This window comes from Sardina pilchardus, chromosome 20 (assembly GCF_963854185.1).
Source record: "Sardina pilchardus chromosome 20, fSarPil1.1, whole genome shotgun sequence".
Taxonomy (NCBI): Eukaryota; Metazoa; Chordata; class Actinopteri; order Clupeiformes; family Clupeidae; genus Sardina; species Sardina pilchardus.
The window spans coordinates 28,361,146-28,374,580 of record NC_085013.1 but is presented as its reverse complement, the minus strand read 5'-3'; the positions used below and the strand labels follow the sequence as shown (position 1 = coordinate 28,374,580).

The 13,435-nt window shown below is 41.2% G+C and overlaps 2 protein-coding genes across 3 annotated transcripts in view; both read left to right on the top strand.

The window, feature by feature from the left end:
* Window positions 1-101: 101 nt before the first annotated feature.
* On the top strand, window positions 102-4,794 carry haus1 (HAUS augmin-like complex, subunit 1). Its single transcript, XM_062522654.1, has 9 exons — window positions 102-254; window positions 374-542; window positions 1,307-1,445; window positions 1,559-1,693; window positions 2,022-2,145; window positions 2,523-2,588; window positions 2,707-2,778; window positions 2,914-2,961; window positions 4,131-4,794. The coding sequence occupies exons 1-9, from the start codon at window positions 234-236 to the stop codon at window positions 4,179-4,181; spliced, it is 825 nt and encodes a 274-aa protein (XP_062378638.1). The 5' UTR covers window positions 102-233; the 3' UTR covers window positions 4,182-4,794.
* A 1,153-nt stretch (window positions 4,795-5,947) lies between these two features.
* The window catches only part of tgfb3 (transforming growth factor, beta 3), a 30,537-nt gene continuing 23,049 nt past the window's right edge, over window positions 5,948-13,435 (top strand). For both annotated transcript variants that reach the window (XM_062522650.1, XM_062522649.1), the window contains exon 1: window positions 5,948-6,775. In XM_062522650.1, the coding sequence (XP_062378634.1) occupies window positions 6,412-6,775 (364 nt within the window). In that variant the 5' untranslated portion in view covers window positions 5,948-6,411. The remainder of the gene's footprint in view (window positions 6,776-13,435) is intronic.

Sequence of the window (13,435 nt, the reverse complement as noted above, 5' to 3'; positions counted from 1 at the left end):
CACCTCATGGTTCCATGTCTGTCCTGCAGGTGGCGGTAATTCACTAAGACTGTTATCACTAATTTAACTAAAGAAGAAGAAGAAGAAGTTGCGCAGTGGTGGCGGGAGTGTCAACTACATTTTGAACCAGTGAAAATAGCACAAGAAAAAGGGACGGACACGGATTTAAGGCATTATTTGATTGTTGTAGGCCTAACATTGTATCACTCTATCACTATCCAAGAAGAGCCAGTATGTGCGATAAAAACAAACAGGTTTGTGCCGTGCGTAATGCTACTTTTGCTTGATCATTTTAGTCGTGTTTTCTGAACTCAAGTCCGAGACCTAATTCAAAATTTTTTTGTAAGTATTTAACGAGCCTACTTTTTAACAGGTCAGCGAGTGGCTGAAAGTGGTACTTGGAGAAGTTCCGTGGTTTGAGGTGAATATGCGCACGATTGACATTTTATACAAGCTATCAAAGGACAGTGAACAGCGAGGCCAAGAAGTTGGTTGGTTGGTGGAGGACGTGAAGCAGAAAACTGGGGAGTGCAAGGCAGACGGTAAGAGATATATTTGATCCAACAACTAACTATTCATCTGCACTTAACGTATACATTAAAATGCTACAAACTCCTAGTTTCTGCGTAGTTTTGTATAATGTTTGCTGGAGCACTACCAGCTAGAGTAGAATTTCATTTTTCATCCTCTTGAGGACACTAATGTTGACTTGCTCACACTCGTTGACACAATAGGGGTTTATTTAATCTATGTTTATTTTTCACGCTCATACACATAACATGTAAATCCATGGGGACTAATTGCCATTACAGTAACCAATCACTTAATTAATCTCCATTACGCAGCAACTTCCTGATTGGGCAACGTGGTGTAAACAAACGCACGTGATCCTTTATTGTCAAACGCTGACCGGTTTGTTCAGAGCCCTATAAAAAGTTTGACATTAAAAAAAAATTGTTCGCACTACAACATGAATACATAGGAAAAAACATAATTGCACATAGTATAGGATGTTTTATTCGTTGTGTTTTATTTATGATGGTTGTTGCAAAGTCACTAGCAATAACATCAATAACATTATATTCCAATTAACAGAATTTTCAAGTCAGAAAAGTTAATTGAGAAAATGAATTGGTAATTCACTTCCGGAACCAGACTCTTTTATAAAGGAAAACAAAGTGGGCTGTTAGCAATTTATATTAAATAGGAGCATTGTAAAATCTTATAATATTTGTGATTGGTCATCAACTACAGATATTAAACTTTTTCTGAGCTACTTGAGTTACTAAGCTCTCACTCTTGTCAGGAGTGTACCACCAAAAGGTACTTCAGAGTGCATTGGGTGAAAACGTGTCCCGTGGGAAGCTGAACCCCATGATCCGCTCTCTGAACACATTAGAGAGTATGGCCATGGCATTTAAAATGAAGGACACCAAACTGGCAAGGTAATGCACCAAAGAAATGAACGTCTTGCAATACACATATTTGGTCAGTTTGTTATGCACTATTGTGTAGTTGAAGTTTCTCAATCCAACCAGCGGTGTGTTTTCCCATGCAGCTTTTTGGCCAGTACTAATGACCAAACCAAAGCGCTTCTGGAGGTGGAGGAGGAGCACGGGGAGCAGCAGAAGAAGTTGCGCTCCCTGGAAAAGAAGAAGAACGAGGTTTTGAACTCTCACAAGTCTTTACAAATGTAAGTATTTCAGAAGAATGAGGAGGCTCTCAAAAGTCTTTACAAATGTAAGTGTTTTAGAAGAATGAGGTTTTGAACTCTCAAAAGTCTGTACAAAATGTAAGTATTTCAGAAGAATGAGGAGGTTTTGAACTATCAAAAGTCTTTACAAATGTATTTCAGAAGAATGAGGCTTTGAACTCTCAAAAGTCTTCACAAACATTGTATGTTGAGGCTTCAGCAGGCCTGGAGCAGCATCTGTATGGAATGGATTCAGAGTTTTATTGAATGCCACACTAACTTTTGTATTTGTGTGTGCCTTCGTATGCGTTTGGATATTTGTGTACAGAAAAATAGCAAAGGTGCAAAAGGCTCAGGAAGTGGAGTCTGTTGAGACGGAAGAGAGGCTGCTGAATAAGAACTTCATGGAGAAAAAACACCAGGAAATGACGTCAAGAGTTAGGAGTGCAGAGGTACTGTATGTTGTATTGTGTGTGTTCACTGTTTTCTTCATGGACATTTGTTTTGAGAAGAAATACACAAAGAGTATCCAAGATCATGAGAACCAAAAATCATTGGATTATTGGCTTGGACCAACGAACAAACCTCAGAGGAAATGCATGGCATCTCTTTCTAGAATGTTCAGTGCTCTTATAAGACTAGAATTATGTTTTTAAATCCTTTGGATTATAGCCTTATTTCAACTCTTTTTACATACTAAATTAGTATGGCCACAATCGGTCTATATCAAGCAGTGTCTGTAGATTTGTGATTTCAGCTTTAATACGTGGATACATTTGTATAGTATGTTTATGTCACTACATTACTAATCTGTCTGACTTGCTTTTAGGAAAAGTTAGCTTCCAGGGAAGTTACTTGGTCTCTAACTCATCATTGCATCGAAGAGATTTCAAAGGTACATACACATTGAACCAAAATGTTGCATATCAAAACCTTATCACAGCATTTTACAGTCACAGAGAGAAGTGGGACATTATTTCATTTAGCGATTTTTTCCCCCCCCTCTTTCTCAGCAACTCTCTGCGGTCAAGCAGGAGATGGACCCTCTAAAAAGAAAACTGCAGGCCTATCACGGTCTCCCTCTTGTGAGTACCTCTGACTCTTGACTCTGAAGACTAGTGGTGCTTGCCAATCCTCTTGATATAAGTCTCTAGTGGTGCAAACTACACTGCAGTGGCACTAAGTGGCACTTAGTAATCCACATTTTATTATTTCTACAGAGTGTTCCTCTTGCTCGTCTGGCAGTGGCTGAATCCAAGAAGGAACTGGTCAGTGTGTGTGTGTGTGCGCATTTTTGATACAGGGAAACAGGCATACTTTTTGTATTGCAAATGTTTCACATAAATCACCCATTTATTGTCAACTTCAAAGTAATGTCTGTGCAGGTAACTGATCTCTGTGAATAACTCAAAAAACGTAGGGCCTAGGTTGATCACATTTTTTTGTGCGTGTTGGTCTAAACGGACCATCCCATAACATGCTCATTTGCTGTATAGTGCCAGTGAAAACTGCACGAAATTGGAGGTGTAGGATCACTATGACACCCTATGAGTTCATGGCAAGTTTAGTGTAATTCTGTTCATGGGGATACAATAAGTTGATTTATGCATAGATTTACAGACTGTACACCAATCAGCCTGTAGATGGTGGTGTTGAGTGGAAGTCTATACTCACACAGACACACACACACACACACACACACTGCGGTACATCTAGTTTCTTAAAAATTAGTCTACCTTTATAGAATGTTAATTTTGCAATGCATTTCCACGACTTAAACTTGAACATTTAGTTTTGGTCTGCAGGCCCTCCACCGCAATTCATTTTTGGGCCTTGACGAGGGATAATTTGGGCACCCTTGATCTAGCTCAAAACTCCTTTGATTAATGTAATTTTATCCCAAACGAAGGTTCGATGTCGTTATCATTCTAAATAGACCTGAGGTTGTTTTCAACTCTGTATCTTTCCTTTAAGAGTGACTTTTAATCCAACATTATTGTATTGTTATTATAGCAGTATTATCAGTGGTGTCAATAAGTAGCCATTGGACTTCCAGCTGTACAACTTTATCGTAGCTTCCATTGGTGATCTTTTAGTTTCAGTTCCCTCTATGGTATGTTAGCTCTCTGATGATTGGTGACGTGCATCATGTCCACATAAATGAACATAAAATAAAGTAGAAATAAGTATGAATATGTTGATTGGCCATTTTGTCACCAGCACCTGATCCAGTAGTGAACGGTCAGAGAAATGTCATTAATTAAGCACTGAAAAATCATGGAAAGGTTTTGGATTTTTATCAGTGGAAAGGGGTGGGACGCTGTGAGCCCATTGTGTGACTTGTTGTGTGGTTTGTTTTCCTAAAAATTCTGACTTCCTTGTTATAGCAACCCTGCATGTTGCTATAGTCAATATCTGTCTTTGTTTTCTATTTCAGGAAGCGCTTGATGCCATTTTGGATGAAAGAATTGACTGGAGGCACACATGAAATGTCTATGTGTACATTCACCTCAAAAAACTCACCATTCATTTCTTTTATGACATTGTTTGTTCACAGATTAATTAATAAAGCATTTTAATGTCAGAGTTCAGAATTTCTGTATTACCATATTAACTTACATTCTTAGTATGGTATTTTAGAGTGAGAGTGAAAATAACAGCCTAGATGAATAACCACTGTAAATAACTGTTTAGGAGCAGCCCTCAACATTGCCACATTGGCTAAACTTTTTGTTTACTTCTGTGAAAGGAGAGGAGGTTGGTTGGTGTTACATAGGCCAAGGACGAACTTAACACATTTTGGTTGGAGAGTGGCATGACGCAATGTGGCAACTTATGGATCCCAGGAGTAGCCTTGGCAAGATGAATGTATTTCTTTAAGATCGAGAGCACATTTCACTAAATCAGGCATTTGTTTTTAATTCAATTGCTCATTTTAATAGTTTTCTTAGCACATATTATTCATAGGAACATCCAAAAGAATGTTCTTGCAGTTGTCGCTCTAGAGGGACCTGTAAGCTAAATCAAATGATTTTGATCCCAAGTACAATCAAACATACATAAAGACACAGGAGCTCTCTACACTTTTGTGTACAACCAATGGCTGTACTAATGTCGTCAGTTGTAAATTACATGTATTTTGCATTAAAAACCTTTGCTGAAAATTGAGATGTGTTTTCAGTACTTCTTAAAGGGTTTGAGGACAGTTTAATGTACCAACTTAAGTTTCCTTCCTAACCTTTCTTCTCTGTGATTTCTGATCAAGAGGACTCCAGCTCCAGGACAAATGGTTTACAACAGGCCTACAATGCATTTTGCATCTAAAAAACAGAACAAAGCAGACAATATTTAATAACTCAGTGGATTCAACATTCACTGTAAAACCAGTAGGCTAAACATAAGGTTAGGTAGAAGATGGGTTTGTGTTTACAGTTTTGAAAAAAAGGGTGGAAGGTTTCAACAAATGTGTTTCCATAATTGTGAAAAACGGTATACCGGAAAAGCGGCATTTCAGTACTGTAGAAGTGCATTACAGTTTACTGTGCTGTTTACTGTGCCTCACTAATAGATCTGCCCATTGTGTCACATAATTTTAAACAAGTGTGATCAGTTTTAAGTAGTTGGGTTTAACATATGCCATGTGCTACAGTATATTTGTGTTTTTGCCACTGTGGCTACCATTATGCATCACAATGCAAACGTGTGTTGCATGAGTTTAGAGTTTTGCAAAAACAGGCTATGAGATCTGCAAATTAATATGTTGAACTTATTGAAGATTTGCCAAAAGGAAGATTGGTTAAGAAATGTGATGATTTGATGACAACTGATTTGGATCAGAAAATGAAGTTTAGTGTTTTCAATTGTGAAAAAACTAATAAATCAGCAGTTTACTGGTAGAAATATGTAGAAGTGACATGTTTCTACAAAATTGACTGTGAAGCAGATAAACACACGTGCGCATAAAGTTTTAACAGACAAACATATTGAAAGCTATGTGCAAGAGGAATAAGTAAGATTACAAATACCCAGACATGGGCTTTACTAATTAACGTGTTACAATCAGCAAGGTGCGTGGGCCAAGTTTAGGCTTTTAGGCCTATTCGATGAAGCCTAGGCTATTCTGTCTGCCTTCAGAAATCGCCACACACACAGGGACGCAACCTGCGGTGTAGCTTACGCCCTCAACTCCTACCCCCACCCCCACCCCCATCCTCAGCCAGACAAATCTGTCTTTATAAAGCTTCGGCAAAACACAGAGGAATCTGTTGAGTCAATGACACGAGAAACGTTGCAGGGGACAGAGATTAGAATGGAAGAATGAAGCGCACAAATGCAGACCTGGAAGTGAGACTGTCAAATGTGAAAACCTTTCGAATGGTGAAGAAATGAAAAGGGGGACAGGGCGTGAAATACCAGAGGGAGGAGCGAGATATCTGTTGAAAATTTTTCTTGAAACGCATAGTGCCACTAACCAGTCTAAATTATGAAAAATAAGTGAAACACAAACTTGGATCAGGCAACATCATGGATTGGTCATAACTCCTGGATTAACAACATGAAATACCACGGACTAAGAAGCGCATTGAAGTCACCACTCTCGGACTGAAAGGATAACTTTTGGAGTGTCCTTTCTAGAGCATTTCGATATCAAGAAGTTTTGCTTGAATTAAGCTACTCCGCTGAAAGTTACCCACCCTCTGAACTGCAAGATCAACTCGATGAGAATTGAAGTAAACATGCATTTGGAAAGAGCAGTTTTGTTTTTCCTATTAATTAACTGCGTGACTAAGACATTATCACTGTCCTCATGTACAACTGTGGACATTGACAACATAAAGAAGAAGAGAGTGGAGGCGATCCGGGGACAGATTCTAAGTAAATTGCGACTTACCAGTCCACCACAGGCCCTGGGTCCAAATCAGGTCCCATTTCAGGTACTGGCACTTTACAATAGTACGAGGGAACTGATAGAGGAGTTGGGACAGCATCGACAGCAAAGCTGTGGACAAGATAACACGGAGTCGGAATACTACGCAAAGGAGATTTACAAATTCAATATGATTCATGGACTCCCAGAAAACAGTAAGTCGTTAAAATTGCAATGCTGAGGTGGCCCATAGGCCACTGAATTGAGTTATTAGCCGAAACGTTTGTTGCCCAGTGTTTTTCAGTGTTCTTTCCTATTCGTAGCATTCCAATCCTATCACAAGCAAGAGTAAAAATCATCTGCTGGACACATTGGCCATGCGGGGCAATTCAATTTGATTGTTTTTTCCCCCATGGCCTGTCCCCATATGCTATGTAAACTCATAGCCTATACGGGATAAAAAAAAAATAGTCTGTGTAGACCTATTTTCTGTGGTGACAATTAGAATCAATAAGCCAATCAATAAATCAGTCAGTCAATCAATCAATCGATCGATCAATCAATCAATCAATAATTCAACTAATAGTGATCATTACTATTATTATTGTGTGATCTTCATAATCATACAATTCTGTGGTTTCCCATGGAAAATAGATGTTTTTGAAGGAAGACAAGAGAATGAGTTAAGTCTGATGCTGGTGTTTAGCTCCTATTTCACACTGAGACAAAGCAGTGGACTTTCCGTCCCCTCCATTCACAGGCCTACGTGTTTTTATTCTCCCTCCAAGCCGGCCCTATATCACATTTTAAACCAATACAACAGATAGAATAGACCGTGCATGCTGGAAGAAGTGCAGACTGCCATTGCTGGAACCCTTTGTTAACTGATTAATAATGTTATTTCAATGACAGGGAAAGTATTTTTTCCACCTTCCTGGCATAAGCCTAGGGGGATTATCAGTCCTTATGACACAGTTCATTTGATGGAGTGCTTAGCAAAGTCACAACTGTTTTATCCAGGCCTACTGTTTCTCCCAAGCCTCTATCATCACTGATTGCTATACAGCTACTTGTTTTGAAAACTATTACGAGACCATTTGTCATCGTCACCACCATCAGTTGTAGCCTAAATTGAATGTGATACTTTGACATGAACACATTCAGACACTACTGATTTGTGATGCACTGACATTTATTTTATCCAGCTTAAGTTCAGGTACAGACATTTCATTTGTATCTATGTCATATATTTATTTATTTATTTGTTGCATATACTGAACCACTCTGATTGAATAAATGTAGACTACTTTCTAAGGTCTTAGTTTAAATTGTTCCATTCACATGGAAAATGAAATGGCTATTTAACAATGTGTCCCAGTGGTTATGGTATTGGCATGTTAGACTAAGGGCCTATCACTCTGACTCGACTAGGTGACCTGTTACCCCCCGATGTTATTCAACACGCAAATCACCAAGTGATAGTGAGAGTTACACCTCCCTCGACTCCGATCCCAAGCATGAGACGCAACTCCTGCTCCTCTGCTACCCTCACCACCACGCCAATGCAAAATGTATCCAGGGAAAGTTCCTACCATAGAGTCTGGAATGTCAGGATTTAGCCAAGTCTCTGATACAGCAGTAACCGCTGAATTATTCACGTATACTGTTTAACAAGCGTACAAATACTGGAGAAAAGCAAACTAGGATGGCTTAGGTTTGGCCATATATTTCTGTCCAACATGTGACCCCATTGACACTGGACCAATAACCAGCAGTCCGTATAGGGAAGCGAGACTGCTTTGAACCATCCCTCCTCTGCTGGCTGCCATTAGAGGGAGAAGGGTGACCCACTCTGGCAAGCTGGACTGTGTTGAGTCACATACTGCATGTGCAGGTTGTTGTCTGTACATTAGTGTAGTGATGTCACCCTTTGTTAGCTGCTGGAAAGGCAGGATGCCTTGATGAATGTAGAGTATTTCATATTGTATCTACACAGGGAGACAACGTCATCACTGATAATTGTATTGGAGAAGAAGTACAAAAGCTCAAAGGTTGTCTATTATCATTTATAGAAGAACCTGGGCATTAAGTTGAATATACATTTTTTTATCCTTATGTTTCATTTATACTTATATATATATATATATATATATATATATATATATATCTCAAAAGAACACTCCAACTGATTGTTTGCCGTCTTAAAGAGAACACATACCCATACGTAACTGGCAGGAGGCCCCAGCCTAAAAACTTTTAAGAGTTGAAACAAAACGAAACTAGATACAGTCTGACTAAGATGCCCCCCAAACCCAGGAGCTCCTGGTCAAGAGGCAGATGATTCACATGACATGACGAGCTACTGCTCAGCCGGACTTCTAGCGATAGGCCGATGGAAATGATGTTGAATTTATTCCAGGCTCTCCTAAAATCCACAGTCAGCCGTCTCCTTTGTCTTGGTCACACCGCTTGGCAGCACCCACACCGTGGCACAGAGCGCTCCATGGGCCTCCTCCTCCTCCTCCCCCCCTCTTCCTCCTCCTCCTCCTCTTCTTCCTCCTCCTCCTCCTCCTCCTCCACCTCCTCTCCTCCTCGTCCTCCTCCACCTCCTCTCCTCCTCCTCCTCCTCCCCCTCCACCTCCTCTCCTCCTCCTCCTCCTCCTCCTCCTCCTCCTCCTCGCCACACGCGCCGCAGCTGCACAGTCTACTGAGAAGTTCTGCTGATTACAGGACTGCAAGTTGTACTGGAGGTCTGAGGTTTACAGTGTAAAGAGGAAGAGTGAGGAAAGTGCAGTCCCCTGCGGTCCTGCTGTGCAGCTCACCAACTGTGGTGCAGACACACACACACACACACACACACACACACACACACACACACACACACGCACACACACGCACACATGACAGCGTTTTCGTTTGAGAACCCATGACTTATGCCACGCTCGTCAGCTACACTACTTGGGCATTTTCCCAAGTGTTGAAAATAACACATCTCTGTGACCAGTTAGGGACAACACAGTTTGTGTTATTTCCAACACAACTTCGTTTTAGGAGATAGATGTTTTAAAACAAAAACGCAATAATGGCGATAGAGCCTCGATCAGTCACACAACTGTGGTCTCTCTCTCAGGTAGTCAATAGGGCTCGGGATCATGACGTGAAAACTTCGCGGTCACAGCCATATTGGCAGCCTCACTCCATAGTTTACTATGAATTACTATGGATTTACTCCCGCCTATTAGTGTGTTCCTGTTAATTAGTTTTTGCCTTCTCAGTCGTATGTTGCTGTGTAGTGGGGTGTAACAGCGCAACCCACGATAGCAAGAGGAAATAATAATACTATATTTCTGCTTCTTGTCTTCTACATCTGAATGAATGGATATTACGTTTGGTGCGCTACCAACATGGCGGCGATATTCCTAGAATGCAAGGCGTGTGCCCGAGCCCTATAATCTAGTCTTGCAGATGTCTAGTCGGGTGGTAGGCAAGCCTCAGTGGGTCCACACACACACGTGCTTGCCTGTGGACTGAGGTGGGCAGAAATCAGTCTTTCCAGGGCTGTGCCTGAATCATAAGTACACACGCTGGGCAGCGTGCATTTTCCGGAAGTTACGTCAGAATAGACTGTCCGAAAGTCAAGCGCTCTGGGCCATCGATATCGATGGCTTTGGCTCTCACTAGATGGGTACTTTGTTTGGCGTGATTTCCAAGCGTGCATCGATGCATCTTTTTTGGCCTCAGATATCCCATAATCCATTGCGCAGCGCAGGTAAAGCTCCACACGTCATGCAAATCGTCAAGCAACACACCCCCCTCCCCGAGTCAGGTGACGCCAACTAGTTTGTGCTGTCCAAATGTAGGGACGCCAATGAGGAGTAAGCTAACTGAGACGCTACTGGAAAGAGCGGTGCTATCCAGCGTGCGCCCTTGACTTTTGGACACGGCCCAGGACTTGATGTGTGATGTTCAGGCAAAGGGTTTGTAGTTATAGAGGACAGGATGTGTTCCTCATCACTGTGGCACAGCACAGCACAGCAGCTTCCCCTGGCTCTGGCTTGGGTTGATTGGGTTCTGTAGAACCTGCATTAGTGTTGTGCTCAGACCCAGGGCAGGCCTTTAGGACACCATCCATACCTGCTGCTTTGGTCTGGCGTAATTCTTTGGGGGGGGGGGGGGGGGGGACTTGCATAAAGAATCTTTCTGAATCTTACTGTAACAGAAACCAGTCTTTGGCAGTCCGTGTTATAAAGTCTTCCTTCCTTTGTCGTGTTGTAATAAAAAGGTTCACCTATCACAGCATGGCATCATTAACCTCTTTATTCACTGCATTATTTCCTTTCTAATCATGTCTACATCTCTGAGGAGCTTCCTTTGTCTTTAAAAAGTAAAACCTCTCAGTTTGTACTGGGAATTTTTCATGCATGTTGGCAGAATGCCGATACAGGTTAATATACTGTAGGACAATATGTCCATCCGGTCATGGGCTCAGGTTTTTTTTACTGTTACAAAAGGTATGTAAGGCATCAGTCACATAGACACTCAGCTCTCCATAAAATGTGAGGCGGGTCGTTACTCACTAGTATTCGTAAAAATCTGAGGTGGAAATTGATTGTGCATACAGTATGTTGCTATTATACATTATGCTTAGCTACTGTAAATAGCTAGCTCCCTGTCTATGAATTGGTGCTCTTCTGTGATTGTCATGAGCGCACTCCCTGAAATTACCTCATGCTGAGGGCTAATTCCGTCTTGTAGAATAAATGTAACAGTGATGAGTGTGAGTAATTTTTGTCATAAAGTTGAAGACAAATGTTAGGTAATGTTTTATTGTCTTCACATTTCCTCGTTGAACACAAAAATGCAAATAAATGGCACTACCATTAAACCTTGCTAGAGCTAAGCTAACTCGTCCAATATTCCACTTCCATAGGGAAATTCGCTTTTTGCAAAGTATTAGCATTACTATTACATATATATTACATAGTTATTTTCAACGTGTCTAACATAAGTCTTTTTTATTTGAGGGTAAATAATGGTGAAAGCAGAAAGGAGACCTAGACCTGCTATCAAATTAAACAGAAAGTGAGTTTGAAGGTAAGCAGACACATTGTTCCTCTGAAGAAATTCTGCGTCATTATTTCAAGAGAGCACTTAAGAATAACGGACGCTAATTGCCGGGCTAGACTGGATGTGCAACTGAAGCGTTTCATTTGCAAAGACAATGCTTAATCAGGTAGCATCTAGGCTGGGTGAACCCTGCCTGAACTTCCGGGGAATTTGAATTTCGCCCGACAGCTCAGGCTGGATACCAGCAGATCTATTTTCGCTGTTTAGTGCCAGAATCATTGGCTCCAATCAGAAACGGCCATACTATTGGCCGGTGACGCGCCGAAAACTAAACTTAAGCGACGCGAAGTGCAGTAGAAACAAAGCGCAGCCTCGCCAGACAAATGTTCAATCTTAAAAGATTGAGTTTAGTATGGTGAAAACCAGACTAGGTAGCATCTGCTATAATCAATTAAATGTCTGCACCAGATATGATGTATGTGCACCACAGACTTTAAAAAAAAAAAAAAAACAGACCCATCTTTTATTTCTATTTTTCCATGGCACTGGCAAACTGTGTGCGTTCAATTGCGCTTTCAGTGTAGCCCAGGCCACTCAATATTGTGTAATTGCGCAAAACATATTGTCCTACACAAGTCTTATACTATTATTATTGTATGTTATTATGTGTTCCTAATACGCTGATGCTTTTGCATTAGTCTATCTCCAGTCAAGATGTAATGATGTCATAGAGCTTTGCGAAATGATGGAAGATGGTTGTTGTATTACAAACATGAAGTAGATTATGGAAAGTTACAAAGAAACATTCTAGTTTTTCCAACTCAGTTTGCTAGTTAATAATATTTAAACTTCAAATACAGGCCAGTTATGGCTTGGCATTTGTCATTTACATTTGCAAGCAACACAGGCTTATAAACCCTTGGGGCTATCATTCGTATAACGCACAATACGGCAGGCAATACACTGATACTGCTGATAGTCAGTGTTTTCAGTAAAAAAAAGAAAAAAACAATGACAAAATGCACATTATAGAGGATTGCTTTACTAATGGCAAGCTTTTCATTCTAAATTGTCAATGCAATTTCAATGGTTTCATTGCATCACTCAGCATGGTTGCATGGTGCCTGCATGGGGAAAACCTCCCAACACCACATCTTTGAGCCGTTTGTCAAATGTCATATTCCATCCTCCCTATCTGCCACAGCAGACACAGTCCAGTGTTCTCTTACAGACCACCACAGGGCCACAAATGATGCCGTAGCATTTGTGCTGAACACTGCTCTCTCTCTACCTGGATCTGAAAAAACACCTGTGCTGGGTTGCTATTTATTGTACACAACTCTGCTTTAAACACCACAGTGACCCATCAAGGCTCATCGTGAAATTATTGACTTTAACATCAGTTCCTCAATGAGCAGCTGGATCGTTGACGTCTTGAATGGTAGATGGGCAACATCACCTCCTCCACGCTAGCACATAGCACATAGCACTGGTGCTCCACCTTAGCACATAGCGCTTGTGCTCCATGCTAGCACATAGCACATAGCGCTGGTGCTCCACGCTAGCACATAGCACATAGCACTGGTGCTCCACGCTAGCACATAGCACATAGCACTGGTGCTCCACGCTAGCACATAGCTCATAGCACTGGTGCTCCACCTTAGCACAGCACTGGTGCTCCACGCTAGCACAGCACTGGTGCTCCACGCTAGCACATAGCACTGATGCTCCACTCTAGCACATAGCACTGGTGCTCCACACTAGCACATAGCACATAGCATGGTGCTCCACTTTAGCACAGCACTGGT

Bases quoted from the DNA above. Each gene is read 5' to 3' on its own strand.
- haus1 (XM_062522654.1), top strand. From the start codon at position 234: ATGTGCGATAAAAACAAACAG. The intron at 255-373 runs GTTTGTGCCGTG...ACTTTTTAACAG, and splicing joins TGTGCGATAAAAACAAACAG to GTCAGCGAGTGGCTGAAAGT. The intron at 543-1,306 runs GTAAGAGATATA...CACTCTTGTCAG, and splicing joins TGGGGAGTGCAAGGCAGACG to GAGTGTACCACCAAAAGGTA.